General features: G+C 38.4%; 2 protein-coding genes across 4 annotated transcripts in view; both read right to left on the reverse strand.

Moving 5' to 3' along the window:
- LOC139949581 (cAMP-dependent protein kinase inhibitor beta-like) overlaps positions 1-3,914 on the reverse strand; it is a 58,676-nt gene extending 54,762 nt beyond the window's left edge. Inside the window, exons 1-3 of one of the 2 annotated variants that reach the window (XM_071947984.1) lie at positions 3,826-3,914; positions 2,757-2,846; positions 1,061-1,248 (exon numbers count right to left, since the gene is read on the reverse strand). The gene's annotated coding sequence lies outside the window, so the exon portion shown is untranslated. Of the gene's footprint in view, positions 1-1,060; positions 1,249-2,756; positions 3,011-3,825 lie in introns of those variants that run through there. The other variant, XM_071947983.1, reaches the window with a different exon arrangement.
- A 1,092-nt stretch (positions 3,915-5,006) lies between these two features.
- LOC139949582 (WD repeat-containing protein 35-like) overlaps positions 5,007-21,737 on the reverse strand; it is a 29,111-nt gene continuing 12,380 nt past the window's right edge. For both annotated transcript variants that reach the window (XM_071947987.1, XM_071947986.1), the window contains 15 exons: positions 20,362-20,422; positions 19,506-19,720; positions 17,833-17,996; positions 16,983-17,193; positions 16,038-16,166; positions 15,441-15,529; positions 14,529-14,732; positions 12,925-13,204; positions 11,763-12,038; positions 10,725-10,799; positions 8,991-9,059; positions 8,520-8,652; positions 7,654-7,870; positions 6,808-6,876; positions 5,007-5,788 (listed from right to left, as the gene is read on the reverse strand). In XM_071947987.1, coding sequence (XP_071804088.1) covers positions 5,623-5,788; positions 6,808-6,876; positions 7,654-7,870; positions 8,520-8,652; positions 8,991-9,059; positions 10,725-10,799; positions 11,763-12,038; positions 12,925-13,204; positions 14,529-14,732; positions 15,441-15,529; positions 16,038-16,166; positions 16,983-17,193; positions 17,833-17,996; positions 19,506-19,720; positions 20,362-20,422 — 2,358 coding nt within the window. In that variant the 3' untranslated portion in view covers positions 5,007-5,622. The remainder of the gene's footprint in view (positions 5,789-6,807; positions 6,877-7,653; positions 7,871-8,519; positions 8,653-8,990; positions 9,060-10,724; positions 10,800-11,762; positions 12,039-12,924; positions 13,205-14,528; positions 14,733-15,440; positions 15,530-16,037; positions 16,167-16,982; positions 17,194-17,832; positions 17,997-19,505; positions 19,721-20,361; positions 20,423-21,737) is intronic.

A 21,737-nucleotide genomic window follows, 5' to 3' on the forward strand; every position in this document is an offset into this window, starting at 1 on the left:
ACATTTTACACGGATCTATTATAATTTATCTCCGCATGCAACATTTCAAACCCTACTACTTTTTATTATTATTATTATTACAAATGGCTGACCGACGACCCTAAAACTTAAAGACACCGGACAGTATTGTTAATTGTTAAAGACCTGTCTTCTCACTTGGTGTATCTCAACATATGCATATCATAACATCTGTAAAATTAACAACTCAACCAATCAAAAGAAGATACCAGAAATACTTCCTTGTATTTTACAGTTTTTCGCGGCCTTTCGGCCGTGAGAAAGATACAAAACATACTTTCGGTTTCTCTCCCCTTTAGCATTAACACAAAAGCATGAGTCATACTTGTTGCTAAACAACTATAAAGAGTGAAGTCTTCGATAGTTTCCGCAATATTAAGTAGGAGGGTCTATATTGCAAAGATTTGCCGACCAAAACTGCTCAAGTTTATGCAAAGCTAACACAATCTAAATTAATTAACTTAACTAGAGGAAATCTATTTTATTTGGTATTGCCCAAGTCTTTGGAGGAATATTGTGTGCACAGTTGGCAGTATTTTCCCACGGGGCCAACGGTTTTGTATACTGCAATGATTGTGTTTTATTACGTTCAAATCAATCCATTGTTTTCATCAACATGCACAGTGTAAACTATGAGCTCAAAGCACTGTCTTCACAATCCAAACAAATCAACTCAAAGATTAACCGTTCTCATCAGCTCACCGACAGTATTATGCTATAAAACACTATGGATCTCAAGCAAAAACACAATTTTAAAATGTCAGAGAAAAATCAATAATATTCTCTACTGCATTTATAATGTGTAAACCAGTGTAACCATTAGAGCTGCAATAATCGATTAATTCTGCCATTATTATTATTATAATCTTTAACTAAATAAAAAAACAAAGAGAATTTTCAAGGTGAGGAGAGAAACACGATATTCGATCTGTAACAGTGTAAATCATGTACAAGCGAATCGCACACATGAAGGCAGAACAACACCATTATATGTCTACATCTAAATCTAAGCAATGAACTGAGAGAAAGGGTGTATAATTACCTGACCAAGACTCTAAGATCTCTCATCTGAAAGCAGGAGATTTGGTGTCTCACATCCGGAGATTCCATAGGTGTGAACGCCAAGGTGTCACGCGGGTTCAACAAAGAGTTGTCTGTCACATAGATCTAGAGTCTCGACGTCACTACCCTGCGGCCTTTCCCCAACGGCACGATGTGATCGCTAGACAACTACAGGTAGAATTGGCCAAATAAAAATTAAAACATGATTACCGTACGCGTCCGCTTCCTTTCAAGAGGCCGCCTCTTTTTTCTTTTCTTTTTTAACAAATTTGTATGACAATTTATTTATTTATTTATTTATTTATTTATTTATTTATTTGTTGCATATTTTAACGATCTCGGCAAAACAATATTTTTTTTAAATAGCCCAGCTGTTTGTTTTTAAATAATGTGTCAAGCGGCCATTGAAAAAAAGGTATTACTTTTTGTTAAAGGGAGGACGCTAAACATGTTTTAGTTTTGGCCTAAAGCGTTATAAACAATGACACGACGTTGGATGTGCTATTAATAGAAGCACCCTTTGTGGATGATAATTGCAGTGTTTGCTGGCGATGGGGACAAGTCAATAGTAGTCATAAAACCTGCCGGTAAAAGTATGGGCTACTCTATGTAGGAGCAGCAATAATACAAAAAGAATGGTATTGATCCAGCAAATATCACATTCAATGGCCATTCATGGCGACACCTCAAGTGTGTAAGTGCTACTGCTAGACTTGTACAAGTCACACTACGACATAATGGTAATCGAGTTAAACCAACGGTTCTTTTCAGAACCACCCCAACTCATTTAGAGACAGTCATTACATGGTGTTACCGCAAACTCTTCTATGTCTTATTTCCACCATGCAAAGTTTCAAATCCTACATAATGGTAATCATCAACAGCGACGAACATCTAATTAAGACATACAAATTATTTTGGGGGGTTTGAATGTTTGTGACATTTTCTGTAGGTAGGTGCTTTGTAACCTTATCATAAGGTTGTAACCTACATACATGCGGTCGTTAGCATAACTACAGGCGCCTTTTTCACTGAAAAAGGCGCCTGTAGTTATGCTAACGACTGCATGTATGTAGGCCTATGTTGTATGCTCATGGTATATCCAACTCTAAAACTTGGATGGAGAAACTTAAACATCCATCAGTATTTACCAAATTTGGTCTTATTATTTTTGAAACCAAAAATTGTTTGAGTAAGCCTGTATGCCATGGAAGGGGTGGACTGGTAAAACCAATCTGGAAATTATATTAATTGTTCCAACAAAAGAATCTTTGTCCGCCACACACTGGAAAATAATTAACGGACACTTTTTGGTAGTTGTAAAGTTGGCCCACTGAATTTATTCACTGAAAAGATTCGAATTGTTTTCAAAACGGGTGGGTGACGAAAATGCATTTGCAAGTCTTTAGCGAAGCATGGGGTGTATTAATATTAGTCACCATGTGTTTATATACGAGTGCAATGACCTTTCCCTGAAAGCTGACACCCGAACTACTTCAAAACTTAGCCTAGGCCTAATTTGATAACATTTCAAATTATTGAAAGCTGAACTTTCCAAATCGCTTTTGCCATCCAGTTGCTTCAGAAACGTTATGAAAGATAAAACAATGTTTTTATTCTAAGGAGGAAAAAAAAATTATCCAATTATTTTGTAAGGTTTCAAACTTGACACGTACCTTGGTAATCAGATGTGGAGTTTCTATTAAACCCGATCAGAGTGTGTGCCGTGCAATCACTCGTGCAGGAAGACTTTGTATTTTCTTGGCCTACTTGGAAATACACTTTCCATAGTTTAATAGTGCGCACACAGTCGTCTTCTTACATAACACACTCTTTGTCCATCTCCGATAGAGTGATTCGTGAACTGTTTCCTAGCATTTAATGGTCCTAGTCGGGTCTTGAAACTCAGGATTTTACACAATCCAAAAAAGTGTCCCAGTTCGCTATGATGGTGCGCCGACAGTCATATTGAGGGCGCTCGTCGTTTATTTTTTTTCTGCAAAATGGTTTGTTTTCATTTTGTTCAATATTATTTTAAACTAATGTTGTGGGAATTTTGTGCACGTGTGCTTTATCATTAATTTGTGCTTTATCATTAATTTGTGCACCATTCAGCTGCAATGATTCACACCTAATGAAACCCAACTATGATCGATTAGGGGAGTTGTATGCCGAAACGGGGCTGTTTCATTTAGAGGGCTGTGCAATAAATTATTCTCCGCAGCAGCAGGAGACCATCAGTCACTTTCCCAATTTAAATATTAATGGTTTTACACTCGAAGACAACTTGGCACTTTCTGTCTGAATATCCCATGTGTTATGGGCCTACAACCGAAGTAATTCCATGTCCAGTGCAGTCGACTGCAACAAAAAAAGCCCAGGGGTGGATTTCACAAAGGTAGTCCTAACCTAGTCCTAGGCAATGCTAAGAGATAGGACCAGTCCTAAGTTAGGATGAGTTACTGGTCCTAACTTAGGACTGGTCCTATCTTAGTATTGCCTAGGGCTAAGTTACTACCTTTGTGGAATCCACCCCTGGAACACACACCCACGTTGTGTTGAACCATGGAGGTTCTTCCTTCATGGTTCAACACGGTTTCCGGTTGTAAAACTTGTATTACATTTTACACCTGCCAACATGTGAACATTACGCTACGGCTAATAATCACAAAAAAACAATGTCCCGAATTCAATTCTGCAACAAACACGTACAAGGTGCAATTTAAAACACAGAAAGCTACATACCCTTGCTTTTCGTTGGTTTTCTCTGTCATAGCACGAAGCACCACAAAAAATTGTTAACGAAACTCATGTAAAACGTAGGCACACGTGGACCCTTTGACCGCTGTTCTTTTTGCCGCTGGTGGTCTAAAACACGTTTAATGGACGACGACCGCCCTCAAGCGGGCTGCATGCACGGACACTCTTGTCGGAGGCACTTCTAACACGCGATCCGATTGGCCAAAACTTCTGCTGATTTGATTAACTAGCCAATTGACCGTGTGATTTATTAGTGTTTATGTTTTAACTTCATTTTTTTTGTTTTTCTTATCAAAGCTATTCAATTAATTTTGTGTATGGTCACAAATAATACAGAAAACAAAATATATATTATTTTGTTTAAGCGTGCATGGGTTTAAACTCCTAATGTTGTTCCAAAGTTTTCCCTTCCGAAGCAATTTTCTTGTTTGCTTGCAAAATGGACTTTTTAACAATACAATACATTGAAACGGAAATTTCACTACATTTTCTTTGTTTTTATTTAAGTGAACTTGTACATTTACCTTTTGGTCATTAAAAAGGTATCACTTTTTTAATACACTTCAACAAAACACAAAGAGAAAATAGATTTGCCATACTTTATACAGAATGAATACAATAATTTACACAGTTTGACACACAACAGATTCATTGTTATCAATTATTGTTTGTAGATATTCTCACATTTGTTCAAAGTCTACGAACAAAGTTTGAATTGATGTAAATAATATTTATAATTTAATAGTATGCAATATTATTGCATCTGGATAAAAGCACCGAACTCGAGCTCTGGTGTTTCTGTTCAGCAGAATGTGGGTTTTGAGTCCTGGTCCTGACACTTGTGTCCTTTAAAGGCAGTGGACACTTTTGGTAGTCGTTCAAAATAATTATTAGCATAAAAACTTGGTAATGAGTAATGGGGAGCTGTTGGTAGTTTAAAACATTGTGAGAAACAGCTCCCTCAGAAGTAACAAAGTATTCAAGAATGAAGTAATTTTCCACGAACTTTATTGCGAGACCTCGGAATTAGATTTTGAGGTCTCAAATTCAAGCATCTGAAAGCACACAACTTCGTGTGACAAGGGTAGTTACAAACTTCTTCAAATTGTAGAGACCAGCTAGGAATGTTCATTCACCCCCCCCCCCCCCACCCCCAGCAAAAAAGGCCTGTGTCAGATGCTATTGTGTTCGCCATGCAATACTGTCCGCTCGTGGGCGGACACATGGGCGGACACAACTGCATATGCAAATGTGTCCGGGCGGACACAATTGCATTATGCAGCAGCGTCAGGGCGAACACGATTGCATATGCAAAACCATCCTGCAGACATTATTGCATATGCAATAATGTCCTCCGAATAGTATTGCATAGAGGACATAATTGCATGCGACACCGGCATTTTATGGTTTTAAACAATTTAACAAATAAATCAATGAAGAAAAACAAATAATGTGTTTTTTTATGGGAGAAAAAAAGAAGTTTAAAAAAGTAAAAGTAAAGTAAATAAATAAAAATTTAAATGCCAGAGACTGTTGCAGGCGAGAATCTTTACCAAGTCAATTGAGACAATTGCCTCCATGCCCTTGGTCTTTATGTACCTTGGTGCCCCTTGAAACGCCCCAATATAAATGTACACTTTCCTTAATGAAGAGAACACAGAGGAAAAGAAACGCCTTATCAGTCATTTCAGTGCCATTGCCCTTTCAAGAACGAAGCATCAGGCCTGCCACTGTTCGAAAAACATGACTACTTATTTCAAAACAAACCAAGTAGAGAAAAGTCTAGATTTGTGAGTGGCAGAGTGGACATGTAGTAGCAGACCGGATCTCCGACTCATAAGCTCTGTGCTTGCAGGTATCACACATCCAGAAAAGGTTGTCCATTATGGGCCGACCTGTCACAATACATGTTGGGAACTTTGCATCACAGCTGGGACATGACGAAGACCTGTGGAGATGATAAGTATTGTTTGGTTGAGGCATTTGACGAATGACGGACATTTCACCAAAATGAATCTGGGGTCTACAGCTCCTCTTTTTTAGGAACAGTTGAATTGAGTAGCATGTCATGGCCATGCAGTCTGGTGCACTGGACTCAAGCTTTAGCATGTAGGCGCACTTTCATACAGCTGCTTAAGAAGAAAATATTGCTAAACCATTTTATGCTAAGCAGAAATGAGCAGGACACCAGTCACAAATTGCACAAGTGATATGGTAGTTTGGCTGGTAAACTTATTCTGGTACACATAATTTTGTTGCGCTCAGCTCCTTTTACGTGCTTCAGCAGCTCTAAGAAATTGAACCCTGGCGGCTAAACCATTGTGTGGGTGCGATTCCAGTTTCTGACACTTGTGTCCTTGAGCAAGAAACTTAATCATTATAAGTGCTCCTCTTCAACCAGGGGTGTAAATGGATACCTTTTGAGAGTAGAGATTGATATTGTAATTGAAAATAACTCTGGAGCACCACAGCAGCCCAGGGCTGTACACTCCCTAGGAAATGAAGTTGTATTGTTTTGGTCTCTTTCTTAACAGGCAGTGGACACTATTGGTAATTACTCAAAATAATTATTAGCATAAAACCTTACTTGGTAACGAGTAATGGGGAGTTGTCGATAGTATAAAACGTTGTGAGAAACGGCTCCCTCTGAAGTAACATAGTTTTTGAGGAAGAAGTAATTTTCCGTGGATTTGATTTTGAGACCTCATAATTAGATTTTGAGGTCTTGAAATCAAGCATTTGAAGGCACACAACTTCGTGTGACAAGGGTGTTTCTTCTTTCATAGTTATCTCCCAACTTCGACGACAATTGAGCTCAAATTTTCACAGGTGTGTTATTTTATGCATATGTTGAGATACACCAAGTGAGAAGACTGGACTTTCACAATTACCAATAGTGTCCAGTGTCTTTAATAGAGATTTCCGGTAATGATATGGGCTACCCACACACAGCTTAACAACACTTACCAATCTGGTAGCATGGTGTCACAGTTGGGACACTCCGATTTATTGATTCTGGAATCCTTGGGAGAGTGCCTGGAAGAAGAACACAGTTAATAAATTTAATCACAGAGAGTAATAGTAAATTTACTAACAACTTATAGATGGGTAAGACCTTTTGCACAATGCAGAAATCACCTCCTTGAATGCGGGTTTACTATTTCCATTGGTTTGGGAGTCAATTCCTTTGTGCATAATTTTGGCTCCTAAGATAGCGGACAAGGGAAATGCAATTGACTCGATATGATCACCTGGCGTCACCATCACAATTATCACATAATTTGTACAGAAATTAAAAAAACCTTCAGGTTTAAAACGCAAACACAAACAAGCACTAAAAGAGTACATCATAGTACGATAAGTAATCACACAAGCGCGAGCGGAATACGGAAAAATATAGCGCTTCTGCTTCCCATATCCAACAAGGCCGAAGGCCGAGTTGGATATGGGATGCATACGCGCTATATTTTCCGCATTTCCACAAGCACGCATGTGTTAACGTATTTATCTTCAACATGTTCAAGCAAACTTGGCGCGTGACATAGAACACACAAGATGCATGGTAGTGATATTGGCCGTGCAATACAGGTTTTTATCACCACTGGAGGATTAGCGCATACTTGAAGATAATATTCATTATAATATTTTCAAGGCAAACTAACTATTTAGGTAAAATAATCTCAACTGAACTGGACTGACTTACTTGGTAAATATCTCCAGTGCTAAAGCCTATATTTTCATGGCAGACTCATTTTTTAACCAAGTGAAAAAAACCTCAACAGAACTGAACTGAACTGAACTGAACTGACTTACTTAGTAAATATCTCCAATGCTAGAGCCTCATACTGCTCCTGCTGTGACTGATTCAATGCATCAGTAGACTCCAGCTTGATGAAGGCCTTTGAGCATGTCCCAAAGGCTCGGTTGGCACAAGCTGCCAGCCCAAGCAGGGAGTAGATATCAACAGGGTCTAGGATGTCATCGTATTCTCGTAGGTGGAGAGCTGTCTTCATGCTGGCATCTACATAGCCTGGAGGAAGAGAAAATAAGTTGAAATTGTTTATTCAGGTAACTATTAACTTTCATCCAGGCTTTCACACTGAGGCCTAAAAACAGCAGAAAACCTTTTAGCAATCTGTGCTGTTTGAGCAGCTGCATGAAATTGGACCAAGCCTTCATATAAGTAATGACTTAGTCAAGTGTTTTGTAGTTATCTAAATAATTTTAAAAGGTAGTTTAAATGGTTTGCTCATATGATGAGGCAGGGAGGCCTACCCAGTGCAGCTATACACTAGATGGTGTGCCTACAGGTACAATTCGAGGCAGAGGCTGCCCTAAGCTGCGCTGGATAGACAGCGTCACAAAGTGGAGTGGAAGAAGCATAGGAGAGCCGAGAAGAGCAGCGATTGAAAGAGATCAGGTGATGGCAGGAGTGCACCCCAATTACAATTTGAGTAGGTGCCACAGACGCAGGTCTATGCCGAATGATGATGATAAATGTAGTGGTCAAGAGCACTGGACTGCAGGCCCTGTTATGACACTTGTATCCTCAAACATTCTGGCTTTCTAAAGTGGCCCTCCGTGGCCTTGTGATGTTAGGCCATCTCTCATAAAAAAATATAAAAGTTAATAGAAATAATTTCTAGTTGCCCCCCCCCCCCTTCCCCCTGGTCTATTACCTTGATACAACTGCCTCTGAGCGAGTAAGAAGAAGTGGTAAGCCTCCGCTCCCCTCCATGCATTGTCTATCAGCTTGGTGTCTGATGTTGCCATAGCTTCCTCCTCAAGCAAGCCAGCCAGAGCAGAAGCAGCCTTAGGAAATCAATCAATCATTTCAAAGATTTAGTCATCTGGTTTACATTATTTGTTTTCATTTAATTTTTATTAATTATTAACTTGACCTGTTCTTGACTGTCTTTGACTTAAATAATTGTACTTTATTTGTTATAATTCTCCTTTTTTAAGGAAATAAATGTTGACTGATTTGAGTTCAATTGATTTGAATTCAATTAAATTATAAATAGAGAGCAGGAGTCAAACCTGCGGCTGCTGGACTAACATGCCTATGCTTTAAAAGCTTAATATTTATTACAAAGTGAAGCTTGCAAATAACAAAGAGTAAGAGCCCAGTCTCGTGACAGCAAATTTACCTCAGCCTTCTTTTTGGATTTTGCCTTCAATCTTGACGTCAGCTTCATCTGCTCATGGTAACTTTCAATCTGTATAAAGAAGTAACACATGACTGATGTAACAAACTTGTTTAAAGACAGTGGACGCTATTGGTAATTGTCAAAGGCCAGTCTTGGTGTATCTAAACATAAATGCATTAAATCACAAACCTGTGAAAATTTGAGCTCAATTGGTCGTCGTAGTTGCGAGATATGAATGAAATAAAAAAACACCCTTGTCACATGAAGTTGTGTGCTTTCAGATGCTTGATTTCGAGACCTCAAATTCTAAACTTGAGGTCTCAATCTCAAATTCGTGGAAAATTACTTCTTTCTCGAACACTACTCCACTTCAGAGGGAGCCGTTTCTCACAATGTTTTATACTATCAACCTCTATTGCTCATTACTCGTTACCAAGTGAGGTTTTATGCTGATAATTATTTTGAGTAATTACCAATAGTGTCCACTGCCTTTAAATCAAGATAACAGGGCCTCAATTCACGGGACTGCTTACTACAACATTATGCATAATTTACAGACTATAGAATTAATAACATTTATTTATTAAAGTATTTATTTGATTGCACATTCAACATGATGGTTAGTGCCAAAAACGGAATGAATAAGAAACGGGAATAAAAGGCCCAATTTCATACAGCTGCTTAGCACAAAAAGTAGCTAAGCAAAACAAAATTATGCGTACCAGTGTAAGGTTACCAGCCAAACTACCATATGAAAAGTACAATTTGTGACTGGTATCCTGCCCAAGTCTGCGTAGCAGAAATGTTTAAGCATTATTTTCTGCTTTAATGTTAGTGGACACTAGTATTGGTAATTACTCAAAATAATTGTTAGCATAAAAACTTACTTGGTAAAGTAAAGAGCAATAGAGAGCTGTTGATAGTATAAAACATTGTGAGAAACAGCTCCCTCTGAAGTAATGTAGTTTTTGAGAAAGAAGTAATTTTCCACGAATTTGATTTTGAGACCTCAGAATTAGATTTGAGGTCTGGAAATCAACCATCTGAAAGCACACAACTTTGTGTGACAAGAGTGATTTTTCTTCCATTATTATTTCGCAACTTCGACAACCAACTGAGCTCAAATTTTCACAGGTTTGTTACTTTATGCATATGTTGAGAGCCACCAAGTAAGAAGACTAGTCTTTGACAACTACCAATAGTGTCTAGTTTTGACAATTACCAATAGTGTCCAGTGTCTTTAAGCAGCTCTATGAAAGTGGTCTAGAAGGAATCAAACCAGGTCACAGAGAGGTGAGAGGCAGGGAAAGAAACCACTATTAAATCACTTGTATACGACAACCAATTGTTGTCTATGTGCACAGCCACAATTATGGGTACACTGTTTTTGTGTCCATTTTACGAACAATAATTTGAAAACTGCTGATGTAGCAGTTTTCTTGCAAGGTCTGCAAAGAGTTTGTTGAAAACAAGATCAGCAAAAAGTTACTCAATTTTTATATCCCACCCCAGTAACATGCCTGTGATATTTTTTTCACAGGACTCGGGAAAGTACTGAGTATACAGTGCTAACACACATCGGTGTATGGGTAAAAAAAAAAAAAATTAATATTCAATATTTTTATTTTGTGTCTTTCTACCAAAAAGTGTACCCATGATTGTCAATTGTGGCTGTGGAACTTTTTCATTTGATCAGATGATCAAACAAAGAATAAATAAAATATTAATTCCTACCAGTAGAGCACCAAGTACATAAATCTTCTTGGTTCTGAGCGGCTTCACTTTCTTCTTAGAGTACTCTACGGCAATCTGTTTCAATCAAAACAAAAACAAGAACAGGAAGACAAATAAATAGAAAATAAGTAATCAAATTTGAATTCATCAGACTATAGACATGATAGAGACAGCTGCTATTTCAAAATGGATCGGGCAAGCTTTTGTATAGCAACCTCCAGATGAGCAAACCCAGAGGTGGATTTCACAAAGAGTTACGACTAGTCCTATCTCGAGTTAGGAAGACTTACTCACTTACTCATCCTAACTTAGGACTAGCCTCAAGGTTGTAATGTCTCCTAGAACTAGTCCTATAGACTGTGCAAGTCTCGCGCAAGTCTCGCGCATATTTGAACTTCCGGGACCATTGTGGTCCCAACCCTATGGAGTTTTACGTTGGGGAGATTTTGTTTCGTCCAGTATTTTTGTTTAACGTACCTTCTGGCCGTAAAATTAAAACAGGTTGTTGAAAATGTAATACTAATTAACAACATATATAAAAGTACAAATAAATTCAACAAAATAATGAATAAAAACCGATATGAAAACTCGACCTCAGGTCAAGTAACTTTAAAAAAATTAAGAATTTTTGGCGATCTCCGATCACAAAACTTACGCAGCGCTTGTTTTGTTTGCGCGGGGTGAACAGCCTTTTCATTGGCATTTAAGCATTAGGTTCCTCTTTAACTGTGTTTTTCATCTGTTGTGTGTTCTCGCTCCGGTGCGCGCGAGACTTGCACAGTCTATTAAGGTAGGACTAATCCTAACTCTTTGTAAAATCCACCCATGGTTCTCTCGTGCCATACACATTCATTCAGAATTATGTTTTAGTGTTCACTGTCTCCTACACAATGTGAAACACATTTCTTAAATTTTTGTAAACAGAATTACGAAAAACCACCAAAACCTGGGCTTTTTAGGTTCAAACGCAAGTAAACAAAGTAGGCACTGAAAGCTACAAACAAAGTTTTGGGATTAGACAAACATGATAATACTCACACTGAACATGAGTTTGGCCGCCTCAATGAAGTGATTAGCTTTCCGATACAGCTCAATAGCCTGAAGTTTCTTATCCTTCTCCAGGAGGTGAGCGGCGTAGCGAGCCAAGAGGTTGTCTATCTCCTTGATGCTGTGGGTCTTAGCCAGCTCCACGGCCTGGTCCCACTGGTTCAACTCTACGCAGCAGTCTACCGCCTTCTTGACTTGGTGACATTTGAGGTAGGCAGCCACCGCCTCTTGGCACATACCAACGGTGACGAACATCGCCGAAATGTCCTGTTATAAACATTTAAAACTATTAGGAAACAGTTTTCTGACAGCTTTCCCCTATGTCATTGTCAACGCAGGAAGAAAATATTTAAATTGTGGGCATATAAACCATTATCTTTTTCGTTTCAAAGAAAATATGTTTTTTCCAAATGCTTGCTTCTAACTGAAGAATTTTATTGCCATTATTTTCTTAGCAGTTACCAAGAGTAAACCTTCCATTCAATCGGATCACTCCTGATATTGAAACACAATTCTGGGATGGAATAAGCACTTCGGAGTTCAAGCTGCGCATGTCTGTTACTGCTGACAACGGACTTTGTCTATCTCCCGTGACCTTTTGACAATACCAGCGGGTATTGTCAAAGGTTAAGGGAAAATAGACAAAGTCCGTTGTCAGTGCTGGTATGCGCCATTGACATTCCGAAGTGGCTCATTAGTTTCCTGAGCACCTAACCAAACCCCCTTACTTTTTGGTGGTTGAAGGGTTTGAGTACTTTTTGTACTATTTGTACAACACAAAACATCAAGTCTACAGATTTACAATAAACTCACACAATTTAAAGATAATGATAGTAGACAGCTTAAAATACTACTTGCTGAGGTGCTCTAGTTTTTCACAAATTAGTTACACAATTTAAAAACAAATTATTTCGGGCTAAGAGAGACGAAAAATTATTTCAACATGTCCAATGGATTTGCGCGACTCTCCCTAAAACTTTGCTCTGTAACTTTCACTTTTTCTTTTCTCAAAAACTTGCCAACCTATGAAGCTGAAACTTCTTAAAGTAAACTATATTTCTTACATCTTCATTCACAGTGAGTATGGTTTCATGTCATGGCCAAAAACGTGATCTACAGAAAAAACAAAATCTCTTTTTCGGGGGTGATTTACCGGTAAGAGTCGATGATTCTCCGGTAAGGAATCAGCGAGTTTCTGCAATCCGATGAAATCCTCCAGCATGTAGTAACATTCCGCTAGTCTCTCTTGGTTGTTGCCCTGTACGTAGTACGTCACCGCCTTGCTCCACTTCTGTCTGTCGGCATAGTAGTCTCCGATAGCATTCCAGGCCAGCTGGAGTTGGGTGTCGTCGCCCCCGCCACTGCCAGCTTTCAGGAGTTGGACAACGCGGAACCAGTCGCCGAGTTTGACACGAAGGTTGACGGCTAGATCCCTGGACACATGAGTTAATGTTTATAATCTGATTAATTAAAATGTCATGATTTCATGTATTCCCTACATAATAGTCAATAATGTTTTTGTCATGGCTAATAAGGAGTCTACTGCCACTACCCCATTATCACTTAAAGTGTTGATGGGTTTGGGTACTTCTTGTACAACACAAGCATTACATTAAACTTACACAGCACACAATTTAAAGATAATGATGATAGACATGATAGAAAGCTCCCTTAAAGGAACATTACAGAATTGGTTTTTGCTAACAAAACAGTTGCTGGCAGTGTAAACACTTTATGTAATTCACAATATACATAAACTGACAAACCTGTAGAAGTTTGAGATCGATCGGCCATCTTGGTCACGAGAGAATAGTGAAAAACCGATTACAAATTCTGCATTGCATCGATGCCAAAATAAAAATGAATAAAACGCTCACTTAGCGATAAACTCCAAACGCAACGTTAGACTATTTATTTCTCATCAAAAATGACGTTTCAGACAGAAATATTTCAAGGGATGTTTTCAACTACATGTATCATCATCAATAGACTGGTAAGTTTTATGTAAATCTGTGATCTTCACGATTTTTGTTTCTTACCAATTCTGCAACGTTCCTTAAAAATATTATTTGCTGAGGTGTAGTAGTTTTTTTGAGAAATGAGTGAATCGATTTCACAGATTAACGCGACTATCCTGAAAACATTGCTCTGTGATTTACACCTTTTTTCCCCTTCTCAAAACCTGAAGACTAATGAAGCTGAAACTTCTACAAGGTAAATTACATTACATACGTGTACATCTTCATTCACAGTGAATGGGGATTTATGTCATGGCCAAAAACTTCATCTACAAAAGGTATCAAACCCATTATTTTCAGCAAAAACACCATATAAATATTTAAAGGAACACGTTGCCTTGGATCGGTCGAGTTGGTCTTTGAAAAGCGTTTGTAACCGTTTTTTATAAAATGCATATGGGTAGAAAGATGTTGTAAAAGTAGAATACAATGATCCACACAAACATGCCTCGAAATTGCGTGGTTTTCCTTTTACCTCGTCGACTAACACGTCGGCCATTTATGGGGGTCAAAATTTTGACTCCCATAAATGGCCGACCATGTTAGTTCGCACAGTAGAAGGAAAACCACGCAATTTCGAGGCAAACTTGTGTGGATCATTGTATTCTACTTTTAAAACATCTTTCCAACCATATGCATTTTATAAAAAACGGTTACAAACGCTTTTGTTTTGACCAACTCGTCCGATCCAAGGCAACGTGTTCCTTTAAGACCCATGTCAAGAACCTCTAAAACCAACCTTCGATCCATGTCCATGTACATCCTCTCCGATTCCTCGAATCTCTTGAAGTACGCAGCGACCTCAGCACTCCTCATGACCTCACTCTGTAGGTTACCCAGCCGCTTGACAAACTCTATCCCTTGGTAGTCCTTGCAGCGAACGAACGCCTGCTCAGACATCTTCAGGTCAAGATTCTCTAGGGAAGCCTCGGCGAGAAGACGCCTGGATAAGCAGACGACAAGTTTTTAAAAATAAATTCACAGAACTTGGGAAAGTACAGAGTATACATCGGTGTAAGGACTAGGCCAGGGCGAACTCCTGAAATTGACTACTCGACTAGTCACGCCCAAAAAAAACTATGACGCCAAAAAGATTTAGCTGTACACATTTTTAAACATTGAGATAAAAAAACACAAAAATACGTACAAAACATTGGAAAAGCGACTGGTATAAAAGTGTAAAAGAATGATGGGCATGGAATATATACAGTGTAACTAGCAATTAGAATAGAGACTGGTTAAAGGAACACGTTGCCTTGGATCGGCCGAGTTGGTCTTTAAAAAGCATTTTTTTTTTTTTTAACCGTTTGTTATAAAATGCATATGATTAGAAAGATGTTTTAAAAGTAGAATACAATGATCCCCCAAAATCTGCCTCGAAATTGCGTGGTTTTCCTTTTACTTTACGAACTAACATGGTTGGCCATTTATGAGAGTAAAAAATTTGAATCCCATTAATGGTCGACCGTGTTTTTCGACGAGGTAAAAGGAAAACCACGCAATTTAAAGTGATACTTGTGTGGATCATTATATTCTACTTTTAAAATATCTATTTAACCATATGCATTTCATAACAAACGGTTTCAAACCGTTTTCAAAGATCCAAAGCAACGTGTTCCTGTAATTTTGATGCATGGCAAAGTTTGCTCACCATAGTCTTGGGTGTGGGTTGTCCTCAATGAACTGAGCTGCATCTTCAATACCAACTTTCTCCAGAAGATCTCTCGAGTCGCGAAGAGACTGCAAAGACGAAACATCGTTTTTTTTATAGTGCATCAGGGGAGTGGGTGATGGCGTGGCGGTATTTTTTTTATAATAATCATCATTAAAAAAAAAGCTTTTATTTTTAACAATGCTACTCAAACACTAATTGCTTATGAGAAATTACCTCTTTCTCAAAACTACATGACTTCAGAGGGGGTCGTTTCTCACAATGTGTTATACTATAAACAGTTCTCTGTTGCTCGTTACCAAGTAGGTTTTTATACAGGGTGAGTCAATTTACATTTGATGTCAAGTATTCCGTGGACAGCTTGCAAAATGAGTACCTTTATTAAAATAGGCGTAACTCCTCCTAGGAATGATCAATTTTCTTTCGTTTTTGTTTTTCTTCTAAAAAGCAGGTTAGAGTGCTCGTTACATAAATGCTTTTTGAGTGTCATTTGTTTGTTTGGAAAAACATCACCAATCCTGGTCAACTTCTTTTTGACTCCTCCATAGTTTTAGTAGTTAAATGAACTTGTATTACCTTAATCTCCATGCCTAAGAGATTGTCCTTACTGGGCGTTTCCGGTGTCTTCAAGATCTCATCCAAGAGAACTGATGTAATCTGGAGGTTCTCAAAGTGACAGATGTAGCCTGAGCTCAGAATGGGTTCCTGTGGATGCAGGTAAAGGTATTGATACATGAGGATTAATTCAGCCATAACGTTAGTAAAAGTAAGGGAGCCTCTCAAGAGTTGGAAGGACACAAACATTCTAACCTGCCGTATATTTGACTGCCCGAGGGCGCTCTCAAAAGTGATGTTTGAATCTTTGCATGGGTGAAGGATAGGAATTAACTATAAACTAGCCATGATTGCATTTGTGCACAAATGCATAGCTGTTTCCTTAATAACATTTAAAAAAAATTAAACTGATTTTGAAATTTACTTATTTTTTCACAGCAGTTATGACGGTCTCTTTTGGCTGATTTGTTATAGATTTTCAAACATTTAAAACACAACACCTTTAAGATGACGTCACGTGACTTCTGATGATGTCATAATGACATCCTTGTTTTGTAATGATCACTGCACCAATACCTTTCATCACTGAAAGTTTCATTGCAATTGCTCTTTAGGAACATTGCAAATCAGCACTTATAACATGTAATTTCTGAACCAGACAAATAAATAAATAAATATAATAATAAAAAACAGACAAATAAAAAAAACCCATAATAATAATAAAAACTTTAACAAAAACAAGAGCTGTTTCGCTGCGCTTCGCAACGAAACAGCTAATAAAAGTAAACTTGTTGGTACAACCATGTAACAATTCACTTTTGCGGGAGTGGTGGCTCTGAACAGAGCCAGTTTGGTCTCGAGGTTTCAAACAATATACTCTGCTTGTCTCCAGACTCTGAATTGCGCCGTCTGAAACAGGTGTAAGTTGTAATATGTATCACCTTTTTTAAATCCTCTATGCCTTACCTCAGGATCCAGATTCCTAAAGATATACATCCTGGTCTTCTCCATCATGGCAAAGAGCTCTGTATTATCCTCAGCCCACTTCATATCCCAGACGTCCTTGCGTTCAAACTCCAGCTTCTGACCCTGCACCTCTTGACCATCGCTGTTGACCCACTTGGTATCCAGGTCAAACAGGGTCAGGATACCAGCAATGTCGATGATGGCTAAACGACTAACGACAACAAAAGATCATAGGAACGACAACAAAAGATCATAGGGAACAATTTTATTAAGCTGTTAAACAGAAAAAATGCTCTGCAAAGTTCTTTGCAAAACAACAAAATAAGTGTGGCAACAATGTAAATTAAGGAAACTTTTGGTGATAACCAACTTCTGCTTTCTTACAGGTTTTATGTAATTGGGCCCAGATAAAACATTTGACCATTCAATTCAAAGAATTAATCCTCTCTGTTCCCAACAACTTTATTGGCGAGTCTAGTACGGGTGGTCTTGTGCATTGAATTTACGTTCTGATATTGCCTAGTACTTGTGTGGGTTCAAATCCTGGTTGTGGCACTTGTTTCTATGAGCCAAGCCTACATGCATATAGACTGGAAAAACTATTGTATCAGCCCAAGGAGTAGGTGGAAACGGCCCCTGGAAAAAAAAATTTATTGTAGCCAACACCTTGAAGAGGCCCTTAGGCCTTGTGTGTCTGGCGACTTGCATAACAAAAATAAGCAAGCCACTCAACCATAACAGCTTCACTTAGCCCAGTTGTTAAATTGTGAAAAGGCGAAGGCTGGGACATCATTTCTATTTTGTGGTAATAAGGCATTGAATTTGGGCCTAGATTGAACATTATACTCACGCTGATGTGCAGTTGAGAGACAGGGCATGTGGGCGACAATTGACAGTGTGCTTGTTGACTAGGGCTAGGTGGGGTAACGAGTAGCGATTGAGAGTTCCTGACTCACGGCCGATCATGAGTACTTTATCCGATGCACACACACAACAGATTGAGTCACCTGTAGGCTGTTAAAGGCACATTACAGAATGGGTCAGAAAAAAACAGTCTTCCTTACAGCATCAGACATTCCCCTACAATGCAGACTTTCAAGACGCCACTCAAATCTCCGCTTACAAGAGCTTACTGTACAGTGCTATGAGCAATGATTGTTTTGTTTTTAAAGGCAGTGGACACTATTGGTAATAACTCAAAATAATTATTGGCATAAAACCTTTCTTGGTAAAGAGTAATGGGGAGAGGTTGATAGTATAAAACATTGTGAGAAACGGCTCCCTCTGAAGTTTTCGAGAAAGAAGTAATTTTCAATGAATTTGATTTCAAGACCTCAAATTTAGAATTTGAGGTCTCAAAATCAACCATATAAAAGCACACAACTTCGCGCGACATAGGTGTTTGTTTACTTCATTCATATCTCTCAACTTCGACGACCATTTGAGCTCAAATTTTCACAGGTTTGTTCTTTTATGCATATGTTGAGATACACCAAGTGAGAAGACTGGTCTTTGACAATTACCAATAGTGTCCAGTGTCTTTAATAGAATATGGCGCAATATAAATGTTATATAGGATTTGAAACGTTGCATGCTGGAAGTATAACTAAGATGTTTGCAGTAACACCACATGAATATATCCTGTGAGTAGTGTTGGTTAAAGCCATTGGACCCTTTCGGTAAACAGTATTGTCCAAGGCCCACACTTCGTGTATCACAACTTCTATATCAAATAACAAACCTGTGAAAAGTTAGGCTCAATCGGTCATCGGATTCGGGAGAAAATAACGGGAAAACCCACCCTTGTATCCGCGCGTTTCGCCGCGCCATGACATGTGTTTAAAATAAATCTGTAATTCTCGCTGTCGAGAATTGATATTGTTTTACTGTTTTCTCAAAAAGTAAAGCATTTCATGGAATAATATTTCAAAAAAAGGGTCCAATGGCTTTAACGACTCAACGTTTTGATCAGTATGCTCTTTCTGCTGAAGACAATCACAGCATAATGAGTCGTTAACCACCGCTGCTTTTCAGAACCATCACTACTTAAAATAACAATAGCTTATTCTTATAATTAGTGCACTTCAAAACTGAATGAAATATTATTGCGCTTTACAAAAAGAGATATTTACATGGTGTTACCTCAAACCTCTCTACGTAATAAATGTTACGATTGTTTGATTGAGTCATGGTCTACAATGTACCTCTTCTTCACCGCTAAACCTCATCCGCTAGTTCTTTCAGACAACTTCTCAAAACTCATCTGTTCACTTCGTAATTCGTTTTCATTGAACTGATTACCCTGCATCTCTAACTTAGTTAGTCTTATAATGGTGTCATTGATTGGTGTATAGATATATTGTACTTTATTTTGTTTTGTATTTGTATAAATTTTTGCTTGTACAGCGCCATGAGCGTCAAGCTTGACGGACCTGAGCGCTCTATAAGAGGCCACTATTATTATAATAGGGAAATAAGTGTTAGAAGGATATCTACTAAAAAAGTTAAATAAAAAACACTCACAGCAAATGCTTTACTGAAATCCAGCATAGACTCCCCAGCTCCAGACGGTGTATCATCAATATGGTAGACCCTCTCTCTGCTGTCCTTCTTACGTCCCATGGCCTGGTTGACCTCCATAGCGGAAAGCTTCTTGGGGGTCTTGAACTGCCAGACGTAGAACGCTTCCCTGGAGGCGGCTATCACGTGGGTGCGTGTCACTGCGACGTAAATCGGTTCTAAATCATAGAGGATTAGATAATGATAATAATAATACTCGATTCTTTTTTAGTGTTTTATCAATAGGCGGCTATCACGTGGGTGCGAGTCACTGCGACGTAAACCGGTTCTAAATCATAGAGGATTAGATAATGATAATAATAATACTTGGTTCTTTTATAGTGTTTTATCACTAGGCAGCTATCACGTGGGTGCGAGTCACTGCGACGTAAATCGGTTCTAAATCATAGAGGATTAGATAATGATAATAATAATACTGTGTTCTTTTATAGTGTTTTATCACTATATCATGACTCATCCACAAGGGCCCAAGAGGTGGTGACATCCAATTTCATGGCTCTGTTTACTATGAAATAAGCAAAGAATCAGCACTTACGGATGACAGAAGAAGGGAATTCCAGGCTAACATTTATGCCAAGCGCATTTCACGGGATTGTATGGAATTTTTGCTAGTGTGCATGCATACTTCATTTTCCTAGGCATTCTTTACACGGCTAGCGAAGAAATTTGGCGTTTGCACAGTAAGCGGGGAATGGTGATCAAAAGCGCATAATTTAACGGTTTCAGCAGGCCCATGAAATTGGGCTAATACTCTACTTGATCACTCGACTAAAAAATGAGAAATTCTGTTTCTACTCACCTATATCAATGTACTTGGATTCCAGAGGTGTTCCGATGGAGTTACACAACACAAGTACATACTGTATATAAAATAACAGAAAAATTCCTGGTTATTGACAAAAGATGATTGGTAAAAAACCACTGAAGTAGCTCAAGAATTGACCAAATTTGGTAAAAACACACCAAAATATGGATTTGAAACTTTGCATGGTGGGAGTATAATCAGATGAGGTTTGTGGTAGCATAATGTGAAAATCTCTTTTTGAGTAGTGGTGGTTCTGAAAAGAACCCGCGGTTGACAACTCAACAAATCAAACATCAATACACTTTAATGATCAGACGTCGATTTCACAAAACTCTTCCTAACTTAAGACTAATCTTAGGACTTAGGACGAGTCCCAACCCTGCACTGTAGCATGCAGACCTTAATATTAAACCTAAGTTAGGAAGAGTTACTGGTTCTAACTCGAGATAAGACGAGTTCTAACTCTTGTGAAATCGACGGCAGCAAATGTGGCAATTTCCCCATCCAAAGTAGAACTTCGACAAAGTTAGTACATTTTTAACAGCAACTTTAATACTTGTGTGCATGTTTAATAGCAGTTGTAAAAGCAAATAGTAGACCACACTCAACAGTAACAACATAATTCACAAAATATAGAATAATTAGATGAAAACCAAAACAAGTGAGATGCAATCAGCGCCCCTGATTAACGCAAGCCGCCACAACGAGTAACTGTCAAAGACCAGTATCTGAACTTTGTGGGACAAAACCTGTACATTTGAAAATGAAATAGCAAACCTGTGGAAGTTTAAGAATCAGCTATTACATTCACAAGAAAATAGTTTCACGTTTCTCAAACATCAGATTTTTGACTTGTGAGATTTAAAATTACAGGTGTAGTGATACCTCAAGAAAACAACATGTATTGTTTCAGGTGAAAGTATTTCACCATTAACAGGAAGTTTTCCACCGTTACCATCTTTATACCATTAACCTTACCAATCTTAATGCACAAGCTTTAAGGGGAAATGAGTTCCACCATAAAAAAAGAGAAACAGAAAACATATCAAATGCATTTCCCTTGGGAAGTGAACTAAACAAGGTTGGCAAAAGAAACACTGGTGATACACAATCTGAATGTACACAGCAGTAGCATAACCAAGGGTACTCAGCCGTTGATTTCACCAAACGCTTCCCAACTTAGAATTAATCTTAGGACTTGGGACGAGTTCAGTTTTGTTTCCATTTACGTTAGGACGCATTGAACCCATCCTAACTCAAAATAGGATTAATCCTAGCATTTCTTGAAATCGGCTGCAGGTACTTTCCCCACACACAAAACAGCTTCACATTTTACCAGCATTTCCCAAGTTAGTCAAAAATCACACAAA

This window comes from Asterias amurensis, chromosome 17 (genome assembly GCF_032118995.1).
Source record: "Asterias amurensis chromosome 17, ASM3211899v1".
NCBI classification, from domain to species: domain Eukaryota; kingdom Metazoa; phylum Echinodermata; class Asteroidea; order Forcipulatida; family Asteriidae; genus Asterias; species Asterias amurensis.